The 26,982-nt window shown below is 41.5% G+C and overlaps 1 protein-coding gene across 2 annotated transcripts in view; it reads right to left on the reverse strand.

The window, feature by feature from the left end:
* Positions 1–493: 493 nt before the first annotated feature.
* The window catches only part of FAM171A1 (family with sequence similarity 171 member A1), a 115,071-nt gene continuing 88,582 nt past the window's right edge, over positions 494–26,982 (reverse strand). For both annotated transcript variants that reach the window (XM_057498230.1, XM_036908036.2), the window contains 3 exons: positions 6,963–7,079; positions 3,959–4,073; positions 494–3,368 (listed from right to left, as the gene is read on the reverse strand). In XM_057498230.1, coding sequence (XP_057354213.1) covers positions 1,670–3,368; positions 3,959–4,073; positions 6,963–7,079 — 1,931 coding nt within the window. In that variant the 3' untranslated portion in view covers positions 494–1,669. The remainder of the gene's footprint in view (positions 3,369–3,958; positions 4,074–6,962; positions 7,080–26,982) is intronic.

Consider the following 26,982-nt stretch of genomic DNA (forward strand, 5'->3'; position numbering starts at 1 on the left):
ACTTGATCTACGTTATCATGTCTCCATGAATGATTTTGATTAATAGTTTCACACATCTGGGATAGTTCTGGACATTTTAATGAAATCTTTTTGAAGCTATTCCAAGGTGGATCAATACTGAACATAAAAGAAAACATCAGTTTCTTGTGAAGCACAGACATCTCTCCCTATCTGAAACACAAGATGTTAGTTTATATTAATGAATGAAACTAAACACAGGATTTTAAGGATTTTAACCACAGTGTAAATTCCTAAGTGTCTATGCTATAGTTAGTTGTTGAATATAAGTTCAACAACTGGCATTTTAGACTGCCAAGGAATGAAGAGCAAAGTCTTAACAGCAACTTTGAAACAAATAGTGGCTCAGAATGGACAGAAAGGACTACAAGACTGTTTTTTTTTCTTCAGAGTTTATTTTGAATTTTCATTTTTGGATAACCAAGCAGCTCTTTAAGGAGAATGCACAGAAGAGTCATTCTGGCACTTCTGTATAGTACATAAGATTTTTTTTAATAATCACATTCAGTTCACTTGCTCAGTCCATACTCTATGTTTGGTGAGCAAGCTCAGCCCATAGGATTCCAGAGTTAATAGTAACCATATATACAAACAGCCAACGAAACCATAACAGTGGCTAGTGGCCAAAGGATGGAGGCAGGCAGGGGATCTCTAAAGCGTCCTCTAGTCTACCTTAGCTAAACAGAATCCACGTCACACATGAGGACTTGAGAGAACACTGTGCTGAAATGGGAATTCTGGGCACAATGGGCACTTGGCAGCATGCATTTTAAAGAAAAGGGGTATCATTTAACAGCTTTATAAAATCCAGGCAGCTCAATTAAAGGAGTTAAGAAAAACAGAAAAGTGAGGGGACTGTCTGTTGTCACTGTAAAAAAGGCACTTGGAGTTAATGGGACCAGAATTGAAGGACTCTCAGCTGATAAAAACTTCAGAATGATTTCATTAAAAGCCTCGGATGTTAAGAGATGACACTCAGGAGTTCCTGAAAGGAAACATGGAATAGAGAAGCAGAGAAGCAGAACATACAAGAACGAAGAACGAAGAACATGGAATAGAGAAGCAGAGAAGCAGATCATACGAGAATGAAGGACTAAAACCCTTATAATCAAATTGTGTTTCAAAAAAAGCAAACCTGAAAGGAAGTCTAACCAAAGCAATAACCTAAGCAAAGCAAGAGCACAAAGCAGTGATGCACAGCTTCCTCTGAGATAATGCACACCTCGGTACACTAAGTGCTAAGTTAATTTCTCAATAACTTCACAGGAGCATTATCATGATAAAATTGATTCAAGCAATGCAAAAAGAGTTTCATCTGTTCCCAGAATCTGAGGGAGAACTGAGGTCATCAGAAGAACCTAAATGTCATGTGTGGTTTCTCAGTGTCCTGGGTGGACATCAAGTATGTGAGACGACATTCAGACACTACATTTGGCCATCTCCCTGGAGGTGAGGCATCCATTAACATCGTCCTTTCCTCTGAGTAATAACTTTAATTACCTTCTAACATTTACACAGCAAACAGTGATGCAGGAGAAGTTCACTTACACGGTTGCTGTTGTTCAACTTCCTCTGCACAGGTAAGTGCTTCCTTAAGAAAGAATTTTTGGCAATTTTATTATATTCCCCTTGTGGGTGGCTCTGTGAAAGCTCACTTAATGTTAAATGCCATCAGGGGCCTCTCCTCCCGTTTCTGCCAGGGGCTCTTCTTGTCTTCGCCCTGGTCATCCTCATCCTCTTCCTCCTCCTCATCCTCCTGAGCAGACCTCTGTTGCGAACTGGCCAGTGGCTCCTGGGGAACATCTGAAGTTCGTTTTGTCGTCTCCTCCTGCAGGCTGGGCAGCTGGCTGCCGCTTCTCCGACTAGAGCCATCCAGCAGGCATCTCAGGGCACTGTCTTCAGGGGTGCAGACGGTGGTGCCACACTCACTGCCACTTTGGTCCATGTCATCCAGGTACACAAGCTGCGTGTAGGACGTGCTGTCCGCAGCCCTAGACTCTTTCTGTGGATGCTCCTGGACAGCGGGGTGGTTCTGTGGAAGAGACAAGGGGTCTCCTCTTCCCTTCCGGGCAGATTTTGGTTCATTCATATCCACACCAGAATCCAAACTGGCATCATTACTTCCGTTCCTCCCAGCTCTTTGGAGATCAATGTAGGAATGTCTAACATGCGCGTTGGACCTGCCATCCAGGGAGACAAACCACGCCCGGGGGTGTGGGAGTGGCTTTCCACCCCCAAGCTCCATCAGAGCCTTTTCAGTCAGGAGCTGGACCTCACTGTTCATCTGAGCCAAGGCCGCATCATTCAGGGATGCTGGGATGGAGAGGGACTCTGACATGGATGCGTTCTGCGGGGTCCACTCCCGGGTACCTGCGTCCTGCAAGTGCTGCTGAGAGATTGCCTGGCAGGACAGGGGCTGGGCCTGGATCTGGGAGGAGGGGTGAGGGAAGATCCCTGCATGAGGACTGGACAGCTCTGCCTGTAGCCTTTCGATCTCAAGCTGCTGGTCAGCCGGGACGACCAGGGGCTGGCCAACATAGGAATGGTCCCCTGGGAGTTTCATGTAGTGAGCGGGGATGACCAACGCAGGCAACACCTTTCTGTAAACGCTGTCATTGACCTGGTCAACAGAACTGCAGCAGATCAACTGTCCGGGCCGTGGAAAGGATGTGGGTCTTTCCAGGTGGTCTACTGATCTCGACATCATACATTCCGTAGGTCTGCGGTCCAGCAGCTGTTCTTTTTCAGGAGATGAGGGTGTAGGGTACCTGTGTTCCTGAACAGTGAGCTTATTTCCTGTGGAAATATGGTTCCCCGAGGCCTGGCTGTCTCTGTCTTGCTTTTCAAATAAAGGCTGTGACAGCATGGCATTGTAACTCCTACTGTAGTCACTGTTGCCAGAGGACTCGTAGCCTTCTCTTTCCACAGATTTTCTGGACTTTAAGGGGAAACTCTCCACAGACTTACAGTAGTCTTTTCCCAACGTCCCGCTTGGTGTCAGGTTCTCAAAGGAGATTTGGCTTTTGTCCTCTTCCTTATGAGACATAAGTTCCTCCCGGGAGCTGAATTCTTGTGAGGTACTGTAGGAAAGCTTTAGCATGGGGGTGCGCATGTCCCCCTCTCCGCTGGGAGACATCATTTCTAAGTGGACTCCACTCATCAGCTCCTTTGTGCCTGGGGTATCCAGGCGGCCGTGGCTGGTAACAGAGAGTGGGCCTGGGAATTCCGACTCACGCCGGGAAAACAAGTTGATGTGGGACATGGAGGTTGACTGATCTCTTTTGGAACTCTCCAGGGCGGCAGGAAGCTGCAGTTTTCTGTGGTGCTGACGGGGTTTTAAGCACTTCCGCCTGCAATCAAAGATACGATCCAAACCCAAAGATTAAAGATTCTCAAAACAGTAACATTGCAAGTAAAATCCTAATTTTCAATCTCCACAGGAAGAAACAAGACAAAGTAACAAACCCGCAGCTAGAGGCCTTCTTGCCCCTCACCCTTGGCCTTATTTTGATTCAGAGCAGCACAATCTGCAGATTCCTGCCTTAGGATTCTATATCTGCATCCAGGTTATTCATTCAAAAGTGGCTACCCAATAAACATTCTCACAAGCCAAACAGACGAGGCATGGAAATAAGAATAGTTCTGCTTTGTCCTTGAGAATATCATCTCATAATCAGCATTTAGGAATATTCTGAATAAATCATGACAATAGTCAAATTTTTTTTTGCTAACACCTCTTCTAAGCAACTGTACACAGCATGCCTCATGCGTCCGCTCACTGGTTTACAGCTCAAAGGACACAAGCATGTTCAGTTCTTAGATATTTTTTCCTGAAAGAAAAAGGACCTTGATTCAGAAAAAGAAAAACAAGACCTCCATACCAATGCTTCCACAAGCAATTCCAATTTAAAAATATATTGCCAAAATGGTAAAACTTTACCTGCAATAATATAAAAGGAGACACAGCAAAACCAAAAGTATGAAAGCCATTCCTCCTAAAATGGCCAAAAGAAACACCGTGTGATACGTGGTAATGTCCTGTGTGACAACGGGACCTAGAAGTTCAGAAAAGGGCATTTTAGATTTGTGAAAACCTTTACATAATAAGAGGGATAATGAACTGAGAGCGTAATGTTTCTCTTACTCCTGCTGGCTGGGTGTGGGGCAGGGGCCAGATGCAAATACCCTTTGGATGATGTAGCATCTTTAGATCTGCAGCATCATCTTAATTTCACTCAATGAAAAGGGATCACCACGACCATCACTGGAGCAGCTGTGGCCAGGAGCACAATGAACACTCAAATACTCAATGCAGTGTCAAGGGTCCCTCCTCAGCCAAGAAAGCCACATCCGGTGGCATGTTCAGCATTCTAAATATGTGATCTTTAATAAAAGAAAATGGATGCATAATAATATAATGAGAGGCACTCTTATACTCAGAGAGGTGGCCTGAATATCTGGGGATTTTATATTGCAAGAGAGACAAAAAAATGGCAAGATTTTATTCTCAATTTCCCTAGGCAGTTTATTACTGTGTGAAGAGCTCTTTGCCTAAATCAATCCATTGAAATATAAGAAATAAGTTTACTATGGTTAAAAAATTCCACAGATTATAGGGTTGTCAAATGTTTCTAAAATGCCTTATGTTTTTAAAAATAGAATCTTTCTCTATAATACCTTTCCAAGTGCTGTTTGTAGCCACAGACCTCTTCAGAATTTATAAACGAGTTTGTCGGAGACAAATGTATTTTCTTTGTAATTTACATTGTAAAGAATCCCAAAAGGTAGATTAGACTCTTTGTGTTCAAGTAGCAAGACTCTGTCTTAATCTCACTGACAACAGATGGACAATGAAAACCTCTCCAAATTATATTTGGGCACTTACTGGTGTCCAGGTGTCCTGCACCTCACTGATCGATGGGAAGGAAGGACCATGGCTTTACATGATGTCAGGGCAGCACAGTTAGGATTACTGGATGCCATCAACACCCATTTACTTGCTGATTTTTCAATATTCTAAGGGACAGATTTCTTCAAAAATATTTTAAAGGAGACAAATCTCTTAAGAGCTAGATACACCCAAGGAGGTTTACTAGTTTTTGAAAATAGCGACATTAACTTAAATTCAAAAGATAAAAAGATAAGCCATTCTCTACCAAATGGAATTTACTTCAGTCGGGTAGGAAGGTGAATATTTATGAAAACTGGAAAATACAACGGACAACTATATACTGCCATAATCTTTCAGTGAAACATTTTTTTTTAACAAAAGACAACCACCCTCCAATATTGGTTAATGCTTTGGCGGGAGTTGCCAAAATATCTATGGTATACAAAAATCATTTCCAAATAACTAACTGAAGTTATAAATTAAAATATTATTATCTCAGCTTCTGCCACGGGGAATCTTTATAACATTCACAGTCATACTTCCATTTCCCTCTTACCCAGAGAATTAAAGAAAACACCCTAATTGTTTTCTTTTTGGTTTTTGGCTGGAGTCCCAGCACCACTGTTAGTTTCAGTAAAAGCGATGGCTACGAGGTTACCAGCATGTTTCTACATTAAATGCCATCAGGCTGTGTGTGCTATGTATGTTTTATAAAGCCTTTTGTCTCTACCTGGGAAGCTTCAGTGGACCTACATCTAACAGTTTTCTCCCCTCTTTACAAAGTATCAATTAATCTGTCCTATGATGGGAAAACTGAGCACTGTGGTTGTTTGAAATACATTTAAAATAAAAGTTAACTTAATGCATGTACTTTGTGGCCTCTAGTGTGGTACTTAAAGAATTTGTTTTCTTTCCTTCCTTCCTCTTAGTTATTTTCTAGATATTTCAGATTTGGAGATTGGGGCATTTCTGCAGCTGGTTCATGCCTGTATTACTACAAGAACAATCTCACAAAGGGAAGTACACTCTTAAAGCACAGATGTGAAGGGCACATTTGCTCTGTATGGGAATGTAAAGTGTATGTGACAGGTTTTTTCAATACCCAGCGAGGCATGGCTCCTATCAAATTAGTTACTTAGGGAGTCTAAGTGCTCATTTCAATGATAATTCCATTGCTAAATTATTTTGGACTCCCATTTGTTTCCTGTCACTATTAATTGACAGGAGACAATATCATAGCACATTCTGACTTAGTTCAATTACCTACTTTATTTACCTGTTTTGGATGTGCAAGACTTTTAGATGTGTCTAAGAAAAATCAAAGAGACCCTCTGAACATAAAGACTCATCACAATGAAGAGCTTTACTAATGATTGCAGTGTAAGTGACACAGATTCTAAAGGCATTTTGAGCAGTGGAAGCCACCAGTGGAAAGAATTCTCTTAAGATGACTATTCTAAAAAACAATTCTGGAATGCTCACTGGGATAAATTAGGGCATGTAGGTTTTAAAAAATAAACTTTCAGGTATGTTTTGAAAAATATTAGTTAATTCATATATGCTAAATGGAGATGAATATTCTTTTAGACACAAAGCAATTGGTTTCCTTTTTAATCTTTCAGAAATGCTAAATCAAACTTTTTGCCCCAAAAAAGCCTCCAATGGTAGCTTTCTGCTAGACCCTCTCTGAGTGCCCTTCCTTGCATGTTCTCTGACACCAGGCCACAGCTGTTTCAGGAATTAGGGAGGAGGTCTAAACACCCTCTGCGGGCTTTAGATTAAGAATTCCCTCTGGCAGCTGTCTGAGCAAAACAGAGACATGAGACAGGACTATTTTCTACATATTATTCTTATCCCAGATGGAAGGGCTCTAATCAGAACCTCCCCACCCCTATGAAATTCCTTAGTTTTGCCATTTGATTTTCAGACTTTCAACCATTTTTGAGTAAGATCAGAATTTTATCTCCCTGCTGAAGTTATTTTCAAAAGCATACTTAGCTCAAACCCCCAAAGAAACCAATCCCCATCATTGCAGATGTTGACTTCATGTTACCTGGGTTGGGGGGAGACATGGCCGCCACCCAGTACCCCAACTGAGGGGCTATGTATGTCCACGTCAGTTGGCTGCCTTCCTGGTGGACAAGGCCTAGACCACTCTTCAGCCACGTTCCTGTGGGATGCAGAAACAAACTTGAGTTATATGTATGCTGAACTCCTATTTAAGGCTTAAGTGCAATACAAGTGACCTTAAATGTCATGTTTATCATTCATTAGATAGTCAAGATGGTGGTCCACTTGTCATCTAGGGCCTACATACAGCTTTCTGTAGAGATTCTTTTCAACTTCTTTCAGGAAAGAGGTGAACTTTAGTTTTTCTTTGTCTTCCTGATTCAATTACTTTCAACCACTTTATCAAATATTCCTGCTTCCAAAGGTTTTAGCAGAAACCCTTGGAATTTAGAAGTAGAATAAAGATAGCATGATACAGGTTGGTGAAGCAGAAGGAAGGGGAGGAAAAGCAAGCACTGTTTATATTCTTCATCCTCAAGCAGGTCAGCAAATTTCCTACTGGGAGTCACAGACTGGTTTCATCAGAATTACTTAGGGAAGTTAAAGAAATATATGGATTCTTGGGCCCCGTTTGCAAATTCTGACCCAGTAAGTCAGGCGTACTTGAGCGTTTTAAAAAGTTCCCAGTTGGTTCTGATACTGGGAAATACTAGTAAGCCCCAGGGTGTGCTGCCTTTTGATTATTACTCTAACTAGTAGTGTACAACCACCTACTGTGTGCTGGCTGGTCACAGCAGACGTGGTTTATACACAGTATCTATAATCCTCATGACAATCCTACAGAGTGAGACCTATACTCCCTTTCTGGGTGAGGACACTGAAGATGGGTGAGCTGTGTAACCCTTCCAAGGCATCCCAGTGGCGCACAGCAGTAGCGTCTGTCTGTATGTCTTCAAGGGTGGTGCAATTTCCTCGGCTCTTCACTGCCGCATCTCCCATAAATCTTTCCAGGTTGGGTAACCTTCTCACTTTGTAAGGTTTCCAGGAACAGACCCACTGCCTAAGGCAGTGTGGCTGTCACCTGTCTCACCTGCAGAGAACCTTGCTTTGCAGCCTGTTATGGCAGCTGATATCAGAAGGCCAGGGAGATTGCTGACCCGTCCTCCAACGACCTGTGCCTTCCCACACACCCACCAGCACAGAGACACCAACACGTTTGCAGGGCTCCTGGTTCAACAGTCCCCACTGCTCACTTCCGCCTATAATCATCCACCACCTGAAATGGCCACGTGTGTAACCCTGTCCCCTTGAGGCCTAAATGCACGAACCATGCACGAAACACTCCACCTGCCTGTCTCCAAATCCTCAAATTTTCTGTGAACACACATCACTGAGGTGGCAATAGTGAATCCCTCCACCCCCTACTGAAGAAACAAACAATACTTGGTGCTTCTAGGGCCTATCAGTTGCCATAGCAACATCAGAAGCAGTGGGTGGAAAGGTGCCGTGGTGATGCCTCCCAGCCTGCTCCCTCTGTGCACACAGCCGTTAAAGGAGGAAGATGGCAGGCCAGGTGTCAGCAGGTGCTTTGCATTGTCTGATCTCCCCATGCAACAGTCTAAATCACAGGTCCTGACGATCTGATTCAAATTGCAGAATATAAACTGGAAGGTTACTAAAATGAGTATGAGAATAAGGAGCCCCAATTCAGGCTTCATTTGCTGAAGAATACCAACTCAGACATGACTGAGCCACTCAGAGCTTCACGTATCTATGGAGCTACTCAAGAAATGGAAACACAGGGAACTACACACATGCAGCTAAAGGGCTTCTATCTTTGGTTAGAAAGTTTCCCTGGAGGTAGAGAATGGATTGTTTGTGAAGGCTGCCAGATTTCCCTGTGGGACTCCATGCTGTTTAGCTCATGGCTTACACAACACATTCCCCCTCCCACACACACTCTCCCACAACACAAGCCTGCCAGGAGCTCCCCACGAGCCAGGAAGTGGCCATGCATTCTTTGGTTATCAGTTTTCCCCAGATTAGACTCTTGAGTCACTGCTTTTCAAATGGGGCAGATACGAAGTCAGGTTAAAGGGGACCCAGAGGGAAAGAGTAGGAAGCTGAGTCCTAATTCCTGTTCATTCAAGGCATTCAATCTATCTTGATCACTAAATTGCCTTTGCTTTCTACAACACAAGCACATCAACTGGAAGCTGTCTTTCAAAAGACCTCCCAGTTACACTGGGGGCGATCCTATCTGGAGACACACACACACATCCCCCGCTGCGGACAAGTCCCCAAGTGCAGCCTGGAGGGTCCGTGGTTCGGTAGCGGTGGTGAGGCTGGTGAAGACGCAGGCAGCAGAAAGGACAGGGATTAACACAGCCGCTCTGGGAGCACAGTGAGGAAAGAGCGCCCCCCGTGGTGGGAGGAGGATGCTTGGGATGAGCTGAGATCTGACGGAAGGGCAAGACTGCTTTGGGGCTGGGAAGGAGTTCGGAGTCAGCCTGGGAAGGGCTTCCTATACCTTTCACAGTGGGAGGCCACTGGGCCCTGTAAATGGAAGCACGGTGTGGTCAGAGCTTCTACCTCTGCCTGTCCTCTACCACAGTCCCCTTAGACCCCGCCAGGCCAGTCTACGTAGGGCACACTTTTAACCTAAGTCTGTGACTATTTCAGCAACTGTCACTGCAACCTCACAGTTTTCCTCTCTCCCAAAAATCTATCCATCTTTGAAGATTCAAGTTCCGTCACGTGTTTATCCCGAATCCCTCCAGCACTCACGATCCTCCTTGTCTGGGTACTCAAGTGCACGGGGTGCTTCCCTGCCAGTTTTCCAAAAACATACATCATCTCTGGTGCTGACTTGTCGTCTTGCGTCTTACCTCCTCTTTCAGAGTGTGGGCTCTGTGAGTTTGGGCCCATGTTATAGCGTCCTTTTGTCTTCTTCTCAGCACCTAGAAATATCCTCAGTACTTGAGAATGAGTGAATCTAGACTAGACATGCATGTGACCCAAAATAGTATCAGGTGACCACCCCTGTGTAAAGCTGGGTACAGTTGTCTGAAAAGATATCTTTAAAATTGGGAATTTTTACCCTTTCATGCTAGAGGGAGCAAAGCCAGCTATGAAAGAGACACTGATTTTAGCCTGCATTTCCTGTAAAACATACACGTCTTCAGTGAATAAAGGGTGGCACTGTCTTGGGATTCAACAAACATGCTGTTATTGGCAAAAATCATTTTCAAGCTTTCTATCTTCTGTGGGAGGAAATAAGCTACAGGGAATTCAAGGATTAATGAATTGTGTACTAGAACATATGCTTCTCGTTACTGAAATCCTGATGTCGCAGGCTGAGGCTGTGTTCCCACCTGAGGAGCAGGCACACGTAATAGACTCTGGTGCTCCAGGCCCGGAGCAAGCGCAGGAATCCTCACTGCTGATGTGGGACAGCAGCACGAACAGGCCTCTGCACGTCTATTCTGTTGAGTATGGTTATGTGACCATCAGAACCCATGACCATGGTGCTCATAGGGAGCCCCTCTTGTCCTGGCTGGCCTCAGGCAGAACAGGGGACAGGACAGGCTGCTCTTGCTGTGTGGACAAAGGAAAGCTCCAAGTGTAAGGCCTCCTTCTTGTTCTCTTCCAGCCCACCACCTACTCCTGGATGGGCAGCCTCCAATACTCCCAGGTCAGTACACCTCCTGGGGCGCTCTCCTGGTGGGCTGGTCTCTGTGGTCCAGACACGGCGCAGCCCCTCCGGTCATCACAGCAGCCTGGCACAGTGGCTGCCTCAGACCCACTTCACTCCCGTGCTTCTCTTTCTCCTGCTCCAACCTATTCCTTCTAGCCTCTTTCCCTTACCTCCTTCGGATGACTGGCTAATGAGTCTCTCAGGGTCCTCCTCACAAGTCAAAGCAATTGCTGGGACATGCAGAGTGTCCAGGCAGGTCACCTGGCAAAGAAAGGTGTGTAGGCAGGACTGCCCCATGGGGCAACCTTCATGCACAGCTGCTACTGCAGGAGTGGGCGGCCCACCATTCAATGGTCTGTCAGCAGTAGGCTGGTGGCCATGCGCACCTCTGTGCTCTGACCACGGCCTGTGGCATGCCTACTGCTGGGACTGTAAGTGTGTGAATACTATTTCATGATCCCTCTGGCATAACCAAGGAATGAAATTATGCATTACTGAAATTTCTAGCTTGGCAATTTCCAAATAGTTTTTAAATATTTGAACTCTCTCTTCTCTTTAAAGGAATCTTAGCAGAAATTAATAAACAAAACAGATTAAAGATGGGAGTCTTTGCATGAAGGAGAGGACCACTTCCCTCTCCCCATTGTAACCCCCAGGAAATCTCCAGAACATGGTTTGGAAGTTCTTCTATAAAAGTTGGGTTTTATTTTCCAAAATTTGAGACAGCAGTTTTACAAAATTCTATAAAGTATCACTTACTCCTTTATAAAGTTTAATACAGTTTTGATTTTTCCTGATAACTCAGGGTCATGATTATGATAAACTATAAGGCAAAGTTCTAAAATACTGATGTCCTCAGGTCCCTACCAAGGTACATTTGCTCTTATATCACATACCCACCACCCACAGCAATGCTGGTATCCCCTCGTTTCCCATGTGCTGTAAACCAGTGTTATCTGTTATCAGCTCTGCTCTCACCACCACCAACCGCCAGCTCTCCACTTGGGGCAGCCTGTTATTGGGAACTAGATAACCCACCTAATTAAAGCTGCATCTGGAGTAATGTCCACAAGCAGGGCAGAAGACTGGAGAACAGAACCAGGTATCAACAGACTGCATCCAAGTTCAGTATGTTTTTTCCTTTACCACTACACCTTCCTACCAATTTCTGAATGATCATTCTCTAGAGTTAAATCTTACACAATGGAAAGAGTTAGAGATGTTTTCAAGAATACTTTGTTGAAAAACCATCCTAATCTTTTGAAAATGAGTAAGTTGTGTATTCAGCTGGCAAAGGTCATTGTGTATAAAGTTCTTAACTTGGAGGGTACACTGAACTACAATGATTATTATACTGACAGGCAGAAAAACACATGCCTTAAGCTTGCCTGTATGATCTGATGGGGTCTCTCAGGAACCACCAAGGGTGCTGTTTTTTTATTTGGTTACCAAGCAGTGATAAAACAAGCTTTTGTTTGTAAAACAGAAAGAAAAGTGAGGTCAATGATGTAACAAATGGCTATCCAAAGGGGAAAGAATTCTGAAGTATGAAAAAGGGCCCCAAACACATGTCTAATTTGATTACAACCTATAGAGTTCAGATTTACCTTGCTTCTCTTGCCTGGCACATTCACTATGCCTGGAAGACCCTATTTTAGCAGCCACGCTGGCTCATCTCAGCATTGGGGAACAAGCGGAAAAACCAGATATTAGGAACACTATTGATTTTGAAAAGGTAACTGTGCACACTTTGATTACAAACTGAAGTTGACACCTTGCACATTAGCCAATGTGCAGAGATACAAGTCACTGAACTTATGTGAAGACCTGTTACCATGTCAGACCATACAACACTGGACAAATGAAAGCCCAGCATTATAGGAGCCAACTGCCTACATGGATGACTTCCCAGCATAAGATAATCCTGAATGGTCTCAAGCTTTGCCATTTTCTAGCTGTGAACTGTGGGCATGCTGAGGATGGTGCAGCAGAGGAGCAGAGGTCCCTGGTGACATCACTGAGCCCTGGAAGCAATCCTGGAGCCGGCTGGCTCACGGTCCTTTTGTCATATAAGCCTCCCCAGTGAAGCGTCTGCAGTTGGGTATTCTACCTCATGCAGTGAACATATTAAGACTGATAAATTTTTCCTGAAAGAGGATGGAGTGAGTTCTTCTAAGTTCATAAGGTGGGACTCAACAAATTCCACAGCCACCGAGAAAATCCATCTCAAAAAAGTTCTGTCAATCAAAAGGTGAATACTGAATATTCACACTGTGAAATGTAGCCATTTCTACTCCTATTTCTAAATTTCACTGTGAGATATTTGGGAATATTTATGGTGAGAGGTGAGACACATATACACAGGACAAAGGCATAATCTTGGACGGCAGGAACCTAGGCTGTCTTGCTCTCAGCTGCAGCCAACCACCACCTCCCTGGCTGAGCTGGCGTGGCTCTCACTGGATAACCAGCATGGCACAGGCTCTGGCTCCCTCGAGGAGCAATCTTCTTAGAAGGTACACACCTCTCAGGTCCTAGCACATGCAATGCTGCTTCTTACTGCTGGTCCTAATTAGGAGCTCTTTTGATGCCTGAATATGCTGGATTTCTTTAGAAACCAGATTACTGACTGCTCAGGGCTTTCATCTGCATTACCTTAAGCCATAACTGCTACTGTACTTTTCTACCAGCTGTACGTATCAAAGCCTAAGTCTTTTACTGCAGGCTTTAACAAAACTGGGACAGGAATACCCACTACAATCAGAATATAAGAATCCATCAGCCCTAAGTCACATTCATTAATAGAGCAGAAACACTGATGATTTCTACTTTTATGATATTGTGGAACACACTTCCTTTTTTTCCAAATTAATGTCTATGACTTTGAATAGCTGTGTTTCCTTTTTGGAATTAATTTTCCATGTAATCTGTGAGGAGGAAACATCCCTTATTAATTACATAGTAACGTATTTACCTGGTGGTCAATTATCCAACTGTTCTTGTTGAAAGCAATCAAACTAAAGAATAAAAGTTATGTACAGATGATTGGATTCTTATAGCTTCAGGCAAGCACATTTCAGGACTAGTTTAAACAAGAATTAAAATTAAGGGCAACTTACTATAAACAACAACCTTCTGTTCAAAGCCTAAAATCTCAGATATGTTGAATTATTAGAAATTAAAATAAGAAATAAATCTGTATTCAGATACAACATGTTCCCATGGTATTTTTAGGGCAATTGAGAAACAGAGTCTTAAAAACAAATTTAATCTAAGCAGCTGATATTTTCCCTTAAGGCTTTAGCTAAGCTATCATAAGACTTACTGAAACAAGTTTTAGTAAAGAGCAGTAATGGGAAACCATAAAGATTCTGGCAGAGTTAGAGAAAGCTTATGCCTTAAATAGTTAACCAGAAGTGTCAGGATATATAATAGCATTAATAAAATTTAATGAGAGAATTTTGAATTTAGAATAGGTATATATAAATTTCCAGAAAGTAGTGTCAGAGTACAGTCTAATTAGGCCCATATGGAGAGAAATTTTGTTCAATTACATGTCAGAAGAGACTGGGTGGGGGAAGCCAACCAAGATTACAGGAAGCACAGTCACTAACCTCCAGCATTAGAAAGCTCACTCAGAGTGACAGATAACAGCTTACAAACACCTGGGCAGATGTAAGATGCTCTAAACCAATGCTTCTTAAATAGCCCATGACAATTGCAATATTGGAATACAGGCTCTGATTCAGTGGGTTCAGAGGGAAGCATGACATTCTGTAGTTTTAAAAAGCTCCCTATATGTGGATCCACACTTTAAGTAGCAAAGCTCTAAATTATTTATACTTTTGTTGTGATTTCCTTGAGAAAATGTTGATGTCATTTCCCACAGCATGGCTGTGGTGCATCAACTGGGCAGTCAGTGCTTGAAGCAACTTCAGAAATATTTCTCATGTGTTTAAGAAGTAGTATACTTGCACGTCAGACTACTGGCCAGGAGCTGGCAGGCTCAGATGTCTACAGATGCTGATGTGCTCTTGCTTGAAAGAGCAGGGCTCTTAGTGAACTGGCTGCTACAGGTGTGGTTAAACTGGTCCCAACCTTGAGACCTTTGCACTGACTGTTTTTCCTGCCCAGAATGTCCTGCCCCCAAGATATTTCCATGTCAGGCTCCTGGGTGTCTGTAGGATCTCAGCTGAAATGTTGCTTCTCCAAAAGCTCTAACCAGCCAATCATGCACTCTGATATCACTCTGCTTAACTGTCTTATAGTTCTTAGGCCATATGAAGCAAACTGGTTCACTGTCTCCTTCATACAGAACAAAAGCATCACAATTATAAGGCCCCTCCCTAACTTGTTCTGTCATTGCTTTCTCCCAAAAGCCTAGAACAGATGAATGTGTGGCAGAAGGAAGATGTTCCATAAATATTTGCTGAAATGAATGAATTGTTTGATTTTTTAAAAGAGAAGCCCAGAACAGAACTCTATGGGAATTCTTTCAATTTATGTGTGTTGGAAGTAAATTAAAACACAACAAACAAACAAAGGCCCCCAAACCAATTCTATGGGCCAAGTAAAACACACCTGGGAATGGGTGTTGTGCATCCCAAGATATAGCCCATTATTCTATTAAGCCATGTTATAAATTTTGGCATAGAAGTGAGAATGCCAACAATCCGACATACGAGAAAAGGAAGGGGATTTGAAGTCCAAAGGAAACTGTTTTGCATTCCCCTCTGCACTCCCTAGGGTGCTGTGCATGTACCTTGAGCACTTACCTGTGCTGAGTTTTCACTTCCTGCTAATTAAGATGGCAGCACACACATCCCCACCCTTCACCTCCAAGGCTGCTTTGAGAATAGTGATGAAAAAATGTTGGTTTATAGTAATACCTGCATTGCCAAATGGATATGTTCAGCTAAGAATGAGACAAAAAAAAATCTTCTCTCCAATGATCCTATTTTCCTCCCTTTTCAATTTAGGCACACTTCAAATTGCACATTTGAAATGGCTGGGCTGCCATGGCACAACTATGCTATGCACCATAGTGCAGAGTAAGCAAGAATGTTTCTGTGCAAATCTTTAAGTGCATTCTGGGCCAGCTGAGTGTGTTCTGTGTCTGCATGTGCACATGTGTGCATTCAAAACTTTACAGGGGTGATTCAAGAGAAGGGAAAAATGAATCAAGATACTAAGAACTTCATACATGCCTGGCAATGGACTAGGTGCTTTATGGACATTATCTCTCTTCAGTCTTATACAACATTGAAAGCTAGGTGTCTGTATCTCACTTTTGAGGTTAGAAACTTCAGGTTTGGAGAAGTTAGTGATTTGCCTAAGGACAGGCCTACTCCTAACATTTGCAGAACTTAAGCAAAGGTATAAAAGGAAGTCCGTATACAACTTATCTTAATATTTAAAAGTTGTAAGGCAAGTGATCACACTGTAAAATAAATGTCTTGTCCCCCCACCATTATAACTTAATAATAACCTGAAGAATTACATACTGAAATAAGCAGCACAGGACAGCTAGTCTGTGAGCAACACTCCTTTGTACCCCAGCCCTGCGCACATGGATGTGGACTCCCAACTCCCATGTCCAAGCTCATGCCCCAGCCAGCAGCCCCTCCTTGGTGACTGCTCTGCCTGAGGGCGGGCACATGGTGAGTATATGTGAGTGCAGAGGTCTGCCCCTGGGTGATGGACCTGGGCAAGAGGGCCTGGAAGCCTGCTTAGGCCTGTTTGGGAAGGAATTCTGGGGTCTAAGGTAGCAGGAAGGTGTTCTAGAAGGGGGCTGAGATTCCAGGTGGCCACATCTCTTTGGGTCAGTGGATGTCTGTTTCCATGGGGAAAGGACGTAGCTGGGTGAAGGCCAGAGCAGAGTCCCCTAAAGAGGAGGGGCTTAGGGCAAGGGTCCCTCTTGCTCAGTCTCAGGTGGCACTGCCCCAGGGGTAGAACTACTAACAGGTAGAATTTTGTTCCAAAAGATAAAATGATATACCTAGAAGGTTTTCCCAATAATGTATATTTTTTCAAAATTAAATCTCACATGTTGATGAGGTTTTGCCTAAAGCAGATAACAGACCAGGACTATCTTTCTTACCAATGACTTCCAGATCTTATTAATGCAAAAAACCACTTCAAAAAACAGAAAGATATTCTCACACAATGTGTTGACCTTATTTAAAAAATCACAGTGTGTTAAATATGTCCTAACATATAATAGTATAGCTCATACAAAAGTATAAACCCAAAATAAGTTCATAAAAGAAACAGAAATAGGCTATAAACTTTGAAAATAAAATTCAAATAAAAACCAACAACATATTACCTAATGACAGAAGGGAACTTCTCACTTGCAACATAAACATGACATAGATGGCTGGGGGACGCTTTGTTTGACTTGCGTGCCTATGATTTGATTCTCCTGCCACCTTTCTCTAACTGAACTTACCATGGAATGTTACTCTTTCAACAAACTTTTATTTTACTTTTCCTTAATACATAAAGGTGGGTCCTTTATGTATTACATTTATCCTTGTTCAGGTCTGTTTCATTAGTTCTAACAGTCTATTCATAAACATTAAACTCAGACAATAACAGCATCTAGTTTCAAATGCCATATTCAATCCAGATGATATAGAATAATTTTCATGTTAACTTTTAAAAGGTTATTACCAAAACCAACCCCAGATTTAAAAATCCTTGCAGAAAATTTCCAGACCCCAAAGAAGCCATCCAGGTTGATAGGTTCCTATTTGAGAAACTTTGGAATCTTACTCAGCAAATCCTGGACATCTGGGATTTTCATCAATCTCAAGTCCCAGAAGTGAGGACAACAACATAGTCTGCTGTGAAGAGCAAGGGAGCCAAGTTGTAAGAAAGGAGAAGAGCAGGGCTGGGTTAAAGTTTCAATGCCAGGCAGCCAGTCAGGCTGGCTCCCTGGTTCAACACTTGCTATGCACCCCAGAGGATTTGTATTTCTACTTTACTCAAATAGAAAGCATTACATATTCTGAACTTCAAGAGTTATTTGGAAATAGGGAAACAGGAATGACATTCAAAATATGGAACAACTGGTAGAGCATGGGTACCAACCAACCAGATTGGATACCTGGGGCATACCAGCTAGATGACAGCCTTGGCTGAGACAGGGGTATTAAATTTAAAGACACTAGGACATCATTGTACCTGTCCTTTCTTATATCATTCTTTACCAAAAAATGTACACACTATTGACTGAGTAATTGAAATTATGATTATAATAATCATGGCTAATGAGATATCACCTCATACACATCAGAATGGCTATTATATAAAAGACAAGAAATAATATGTATTAGTGAGGATGTGGAGAAAAGGCAACCCTTATGCGCTGTTGGTGGGAATATAAATTGGTGAAGGCACTTGGGAAAGAGTATGGAGGTTCCTCAAAAAATTAAGACTAGAACTACCACATGATCCAGCTATTCCACTAGTGGGTATTTATCTGATGAAAATGAAAACACTAACTCAAAAGGAGATCTGCACCCCCACATTCACTGAAGCATTATTTACAAGGGCCAAGCTATGGAAACAACCTAAGTGTTTGTCAATAGATGAATGGATAAAGAAGATGGGGTATACAAAGGAATATTACTCAGCCATAAAAAGAATGGAATCTTATCATTTGTGACAACATGGAGGGATCTTGAGAGTATTATGCTGAATGAAATAAGTCAGAAGGAGAAAGACAAATACCATATGGTTTCATTCATATGTGGAATCTAAAAACAAATGAACAAACAAAACAAAACAAAAACAAACTCATAGATAGAGAACAGATTAGCAGGTACCAGAAGCAAAGGGGTCAAATGTATGGTGATGGCAACTAGACTTTTGGGTGATCACTTTGTAGTATATATAGATGTTGAATTATAATGGACAACTGAAACATATAAAAATATTTTGAATGTAATTTGAAAGCTTAAATTGTTATGTCTTATTACTTTAACAAATATGTTATCTAGAAAAAAAATTAAAATGGCTAACAGGCATAGATCTCTTCACTGAGCACCAAGTACTGTTGTACACATTCTCCATTTATAACAGTTGTATGAGGTGGGAACAATGACTATTATTATCCCTATATTATAGAGGAGAAAACTGAGGCCCAGGGAGGCTAGAGACTTGCTCAAGATCAGAGAACTAGTAACCTGAGAAGGAGCCAGTACTCAAGTCTGGGCTGTCTCAATTGCTGGGCTACATGCTACCCATGCTCTGTAACACCTGCTTTACACTGTACAAACAGTATGGTATTCAGTTCTACCAAAAATAATTTTACCTTTCAATTATCCTTTTCAGTAGAGATGATTGAAAACACTGACACTGACAAATTATTTGGTTTTGAAATAAATTTTGGCAGTTTTACCTTTCCAATTATTTTACACCCAGACTGGTTTTAGATTAAGCATGTTAGATGCAGTGCTTAAAATTCAGGCCAGTGGCAGCAAAGCAAGAAGGCTCTGAGGCTTCCAGGTGGTGGGGAAGCTAAGAGGAGGATATACACTTTCCACAGATAATCCACAAAGTGAATACTCTATAAGTGGTCATTAAGAGTTGACTGTAATATAACGTAAGACACATTTTGTTTCAGGAGGAACATATTGATCTATACACTTTGAGACCACAAAGTGGCAACAGTTATTTGTAAAGCTTGCCAAAAATTGTTTCAGTTGAAGTCAAGCATGGGAAGTTCTAGCTCTATATAAAATGCCACTTAGGAAAATGAAGTCTCTAGGAATAGGGTTTCAGAACAAAAGTGGCCCTGAACCACAACTACAGTATAGATAATGTGATGGTATTTTTCTCTGAAAATTCTCAATTTGGGGGGGAGGGATTACAAACACAAAAGGCTTAGCAATTTTTAGGGCTGGATTGATATCACAAAATTGTTTTTTGGAGTTGCTAAGCAACATTGAAAAACAAATGTCCGTGTTCTGAGATCACTCAGCATGCATTCTCCCTGAGGGCAGTGCACGTGTGAGGCAGCCCGACTCTACTCCATTCAGACAGCAGGAGCGGAACATCTCAACCGTGACACGAATGGTCTGCAGTGCAAAAGATACCAATCTGTGTCTCAAATACAAATCATGGTTTGTTGGCCACCTGGCAGCCGAGCTCTCTGGTAAGAAAAAATTTTCACTGGACTGTCACTGTTTGCCTGAGTAAGTCCCACAGGGGCCTCCGGTGTCCTCTCCTACCTGTAATATCACTTTACTCAGCTTTCTTTGAAGGTAAGTTACCTTTTTTTCTCCTCTGTATCTAATAGAAGCCTGATTCATTATGGACAATTTTAACATCTGGGAAAATAGAGACTCTTTTCCTGAGAGTTATTGTTTTGTTTCTAAGAAACAGCCTTCACTGTGAGAAGACCTATTTCAGATCATCTTTCTTAAGGATATGCTGGCATTACATTTAGAAAGGTAAGTCCGCTGCTTTCTTTGTTTTATACCCTTAATGACTGAGTCTGTTCTTTAAAAAAAAGTTGATAGGTACAGTTCTAAAATTAGCATCACACATGTAAATACATACTTGTTTAGAAATATGAACTCCCTTCTTGTACTTTAACTTTGCCCACCCAATATAATATGGTTCATCCTGGTAATTAAATCACTACACTTCAGTATTTTACCTTCCATCTGGACATGTGGCTCATGATATACAGAGAAAAAGATAAGCCTGTGATATTACTCTTTATTTTCTTAAAGTTACAAGCATAATTCAGTGCTTTACGAACTCCCATCTCTTCCTTCTCCCCACCCACCCACCTCAAAATAAAAATGAAATGGAAAAAAATCTTAGGTCTATATTTTAAATCAAGCTCCAGCTTCAAAGGCAGGCTGGCCATGACTTACCTAAAAAGACTAGTTCATTGAGCACAGCTTCAGTGATAGCATTCACCCTCTGAAGCGGAGATAGATGCACTGTGGATCAATGATGAGTGGACATTCCTGAGTGCCTGTTACGTATGTACCATACATGATAGGAAGCTGGTTCAGTAACCACCATTTCTATAGCAACCCATACACACACTGCAGACTGTGTTTTGGGAAGGCAGTTAGACCTGGATTCCACAATGTAGTTTCACTTAGAATATGCTTTTGTTTCTGTAGTTGCATTAGAATGAGAGATTCAAAGCAAGTAACCTAGGTTATCATTAAATAGCAGAAACTTATCACATGCAGAATCTTAAATCTTGATTTGTTTGCCACTCAATGTCAGTCGGTCACTTTAAATTCAAACCACTGACCTGGTTTGCATGTTTGTAAGTGACCATTCCCCAGGGAAACAAGTCATATCACAGTCTGACAACCCAGAACATGGAACAGGCATCTGCTGTCCCAGTTACAGGCTAAAGAGAGTAAATGCCTGTAAAGGCAAGCTGACATAATCATCTCTTACTGTTCCGAAAGCCTCAGCTAAGATGCTCTGACCAATAAAACTTCATCTGCTGGACCTGGGAAGGAAAACTGCTTCTTTCAAAGGTGAAGCTGCCCCACTGCACATGATTGATAAGAAGGTATGTATGTCCACTTGGTCCCATCCCCTCAGACACAACTTAGTGCCTAGGAGACAGGCACTGTGCTGCTCTTCCAGTGAGAGAAAATCATTAGAAGATCATCAGTTCAACAAATCAGCTAATTTCTCAAAGGAAAAGACTTATATTCACTAGAGTCCTCCCTTATGCCATACATCAAGTGGCATTTTAACATGATGGCTTTAGCACTGCACATAAATTCAGCAAAGGTTTCAATTCTAGTACATGCAAGTTGTACATCTTTTAAAAAATCATTTTTTAAATGTGTACCGAGAGTACTCATAACAATAAGCCAATTCATACTGTTGTAACATACTAAATAAAATCGAACTTTGCTTATGCTCTAAGGGAGTGTTAATCTATTGGGTCACTTCTGATGTGCATGGGGATTGAAATAAGGAGGTACTTATTTTTATGAGAAATTTTTTGCCTGTTCCAAAAGAAAAATTTTAAAGACAACTGTAACTATTAAAAAAAGACAGTAGTGATAAGTCACAGCATCAGTAATTGACTCCACTCTCCAGTGTTTGAAATGAAGCACCTGTAGGTCTTTCTTGTAAGAGTAAAATTTCAATTATCTGGCAGTCATGGACTGAAGTATTTGAGCTAGAGTTAAAATGTGGACTTATTTTTCAAATAGAAGTTCCATGGAACTAAAAAAGGATTTCATCTTTCTTTATGGAGTTTGAAGTCTTGCCCTATAACAAGGGTGTTATCACTCTGAGCATCAACAGTCATTCCTGGCAAAACCCTGGAGGGCGACCCGCAAAACAGCAAGTGCAGAATGTGACTCTATGAGGCACCCTGGGTTTGGTGCTGCAGAGTATAGAGTATACTTGCAGCCTAATACTAGAATGGTAAGAGAGATCTTGTTGAATGCATTTTGGATCAGGGATCACAAAATTTTTCTGTAATAGGCTGGATGGCAAATATTTTCAGTTTGTGGGGATATACAGTCTCTGGTACAACTACTTAGCTCTGCTGGTGTAGTGAGAAAGCTCTCATATAGGCCAAAAGCAAGCAAATGGGCACAACTGTGTTCCAACAGTCTCTTCAGGCTGGTAAAAAGAAACCCAAAACACATGAACTAGGAAGCTTATGAACTTAGTTCACAGATGGCATTTTCTCACTGTGTCCTCACATGGTGGGAGGGTCCAGAGAGCTCTCTGGGGTCTCTTTACTGAGGCTCTTTTTGTGTCCTAGTATGTGGTCTATTCTGGAGAATGTTCCATGTGCACTTGAGAAGAACGTGTATCCTGTTGCTTTTGGATGTAGAGTTCTGTAGATGTCTATTAGGTCCATCTGTTCTAGTGTGTTGTTCAGTGCCTCTGTGTCCTTACTTATTTTCTGTCTGGTGGATCTGTCCTTTGGAGTGAGTGGTGTGTTGAAGTCTCCTAGAATGAATGCATTGCATTCTATTTCCTCCTTTAGTTCTGTTAATATTTGTTTCAGGTATGTTGGTGCTCCTGTATTGGGTGCATATATATTTATAATGGTTATATCCTCTTGATGGACTGAGCCCTTTATCATTATGTAATGTCCTTCTTTGTCTTTTGTTACTTTCTTTATTTTGAAGTCTGTTTTGTCTGATACCAGAATTGCAACACCTGCTTTCTTCTCTCTGTTGTTTGCTTGAAATATCTTTTTCCATCCCTTGACTTTAAGTCTGTGCGCGTCTTTGGGTTTGAGGTGAGTCTCTTGTAAGCAGCATATGGATGGATCTTGCTTTTTTATCCATTCTATTACTCTGTGTCTTTTGATTGGTGCATTCAGTCCATTTACATTTAGGGTGATTATTGAAAGGTATGAATTTATTGCCATTGCAGGCTTTAAGTTTGTGGTTACCAAAGGTTTAGGGTTAGCTTCTTTACTGTCTTACTGTCTAACTTAACTCGCTTGTTGAGCTATTATAAACACAATCTGATGATTCTTTATTTCTCTCCCTTCTTATTCCTCCTCCTCCCTTCTTCATATGTTGGGTGTTTTGTTGTGTGCTCTTTTTAGGAGTGCTCCCATCTAGAGCAGTCCCTGTAGGATGCCCTGTAGAGGTGGTTTGTGGGAGGCAAATTCCCTCAACTTTTGCTTGTCTGGGAATTGTTTAATCCCTCCTTCATATTTAAATGATATTCGTGCTGGATACAGTAGTCTTGGTTCGAGGCCCTTCTGTTTCATTGCATTAAGTATATCATGCCATTCTCTTCTGGCCTGTAGGGTTTCTGTTGAGAAGTCTGATGATAGCCTGATGGGTTTTCCTTTGTAGGTAACCTTTTTTTTCTCTCTGGCTGCTTGTAATACTTTGTCCTTGTCTTTGATCTTTGCCATTTTAATTATTATGTGTCTTGGTGTTGCCCTCCTTGGATCCCTTGTCATGGGAGTTCTGTGTACCTCTGTGGTCTGAGAGGCCATTTCTTCCCCTAGTTTGGGGAAATTTTCAGCAATTATTTCTTCAAAGACATTTTCTTTTTTTTTTTTTTTTTTTTTTTTTTTAATAATTATTTTTTATTGAAGGGTAGTTGACACACAGTATTACATTACATGAGTTTCAAGTGTACAACACAGTGGTAGAACATTTATATACATAATTCTAGGTTCCAGCTATCACCCTACCAAGCTGTTACAATATCTTGACTATATTCCTTATGCTATACATTACATCCCGGTTACTAATTTATTTTACCATTGGAAGTCTGTCCCTTTTTTTTTTTTTTTTTTGTGAGGGCATCTCTCATATTTATTGATCAAATGGTTGTTAACGACAATAAAATTCTGTATAGGGGAGTCAATGCTCAATGCACAATCATTATTCCACCCCAAGCCTAATTTTTGTCAGTCTCCAATCTTCTGAGGCATAACAAACAAGTTCTTACATGGAGAACAAATTCTTACATAATGAATAAGTTACATAGTGAACAGTACAAGGGCAGTCATCACAGAAACTTTTGGTTTTGCTCATGCATTATGAACTATAAACAGTCAGTTCAAATATGAATACTCATTTGGTTTTTATACTTGATTTATATGTGGATACCACATTTCTCTCTTTATTATTATTATTTTTAATAAAATGCTGAAGTGGTAGGTAGATACAAGAGAAAGGTAGAAAACACAGTTTAGTGTTGTAAGAGAGCAAATGTAGATGATCAGGTGTGTGCCTGTAGACTATGTGTTAATCCAAGCTAGACCAGGGCAATAAAACATCCACGTATGCAGAAGATTTCTCTCAGAACGGGGGGGTGAGGTTCTAAGCCTCACCTCTGTTGATCCCCAATTTCTCACCTGATGGCCCCCTGCGACTGTGCCTGTCTTAGGTTGTTCCTCCCTTGAGGAATCTTACCCGTCTCTGGCTAACCAGTCATCTTCCGGGGCCATACAGGGAAATGTGAAGTTGGTAAGTGAGAGAGAAGCCTTATTGTTTGAAAAAGTTAGCTTTTTACTTCTTTGCATATTTATGCCCTGTGGCTTCTATGCCCAGCATTTGTCTTGAGGTATCTTTACCACTTGGAAGAATTATGATACTCGGTAAATTTGATATGAGGCACGAATTCTATTTAAGGGTTGTAATTAGGAAGGAAGAAGAAAAGCTATAGAAGTAGCAGGCGGAAGAAAACATGGGAAGATTGATTATTTCTTTGATATATCTTCTTGTAGAGTAACTTCAGCATGTATAGGTTTTAAGCTACTACTTAAATTGCACACACACATTAACATAATAGGAGTATAGTTACATAACCAAAGCATATCTGTAATTACTAGCCATCTGCAGTGAAACCAAGAAAACCAGTTAGGCACCTTAGGCATTTGTGAAAACTTATCTATGATATGGTGGATATTGTCCAAATGAACTTGAACAGTCTGAGAGAAATCAGACAAATTAAAACAACCCATTCCTGGGGACTGTTCACATGCCATATGTTCTTTTAACAATAAATAGTTTGTAGTTGTAAGACTTTGGAGCGCTACAATTTGCACTTCTCCAAATTCTTGGTTGAGTTCCAACAGTATAGATCCAGTCCAATTTTGTTGTTTTACTGTATGCACAGGCCAGCTTAGATATCTCCTTCCTCATTCCCATGGCAAGTCCAGGAACTGGTGGGATGAGTGCATCTACAGCTGTAGCAGTGCATGGATCTTTGTTGGGGTTTTTTGATGATCATCTTCTGGCATGAGTCTTCCAGAGAGTGCAGATGTTGGAAGTTCTTTTTCATATTGTATCTTAGTTCATTTTTGGGGTAGCCCAATTAGGCTTTGATCCTCTGTATAAACACAAACAGACCCTTTGCCTACACTTTTATATGCCCTTTATACCATTGTGTAGAACTCGTTGGAGGTTACCACACAGGAACTGCCCTTTTTTTTTTTTTTTTTTTTTTTTGCTATCACTAATCTACACTTACATGACGAATATTATGTTTACTAGGCTCTCCCCTGTACCAGGTCTCCCCTATAAACCCCTTTACAGTCACTGTCCATCAGCATAGCAAAATGTTGTAGAATCACTACTTGCCTTCTCTGTGTTGTACAGCCCTCCCTTTTCTCCTACCCCCCCATGCATGTTAATCTTAATACCCCCCTACTTCTCCCCCCCTTATCCCTCCCTACCCACCCATCCTCCCCAGTCCCTTTCCCTTTGGTACCTGTTAGTCCATTCTTGAGTTCTGTGATTCTGCTGCTGTTTTGTTCCTTCAGTTTTTCCTTTTTTCTTATATTCCACAGATAAGTGAAATCATTTGGTATTTCTCTTTCTCCGCTTGGCTTGTTTCACTGAGCATAATACCCTCCAGCTCCATCCATGTTGCTGCAAATGATTGGATTTGCCCTTTTCTTATGGCTGAGTAGTATTCCATTGTGTATATGTACCACATCTTCTTTATCCATTCATCTACTGATGGACATTTAGGTTGCTTCCAATTCTTGGCTATTGTGAATAGTGCTGCAATAAACATAGGGGTGCATCTGTCTTTCTCAAACTTGATTGCTGCGTTCTTAGGGTAAATTCCTAGGAGTGCAATTCCTGGGTCAAATGGTAAGTCTGTTTTGAGCATTTTGATATACCTCCATACTGCTTTCCACAATGGTTGAACTAGTTTACATTCCCACCAGCAGTGTAGGAGGGTTCCCCTTTCTCCACAGCCTCGCCAACATTTGTTGTTGTTTGTCTTTTGGATGGCAGCCATCCTTACTGGTGTGAGGTGATACCTCATTGTAGTTTTAATTTGCATTTCTCTGATAATTAGCGATGTGGAGCATCTTTTCATGTGTCTGTTGGCCATCTGTATTTCTTTTTTGGAGAACTGTCTGTTCAGTTCCTCTGCCCATTTTTTAATTGGGTTATTTGTTTTTTGTTTGTTGAGGCGTGAGAGCTCCTTATATATTCTGGACGTCAAGCCTTTATCGGATGTGTCATTTTCAAATATATTCTCCCATACTGTAGGGATCCTTCTTGTTCTATTGATGGTGTCTTTTGCTGTACAGAAGCTTTTCAGCTTAATATAGTCAAACTTACTCATTTTTGCTGTTGTTTTCCTTGCCCGGGGAGATATGTTCAAGAAGAGGTCACTCATGTTTATGTCTAAGAGGTTTTCGCCTATGTTTTCTTCCAAGAGTTTAATGGTTTCATGGCTTACATTCAGGTCTTTGATCCATTTTGAGTTTACTTTTGTATATGGGGTTAGACAATGGTCCAGTTTCATTCTCCTACATGTAGCTGTCCAGTTTTGCCAGCACCACCTGTTGAAGAGACTGTCATTTCGCCATTGTATGTCCATGGCTCCTTTATCAAATATTAATTGA

The sequence above is a fragment of the Manis pentadactyla genome, chromosome 3 (assembly GCF_030020395.1).
Source record: "Manis pentadactyla isolate mManPen7 chromosome 3, mManPen7.hap1, whole genome shotgun sequence".
Taxonomy (NCBI): Eukaryota; Metazoa; Chordata; class Mammalia; order Pholidota; family Manidae; genus Manis; species Manis pentadactyla.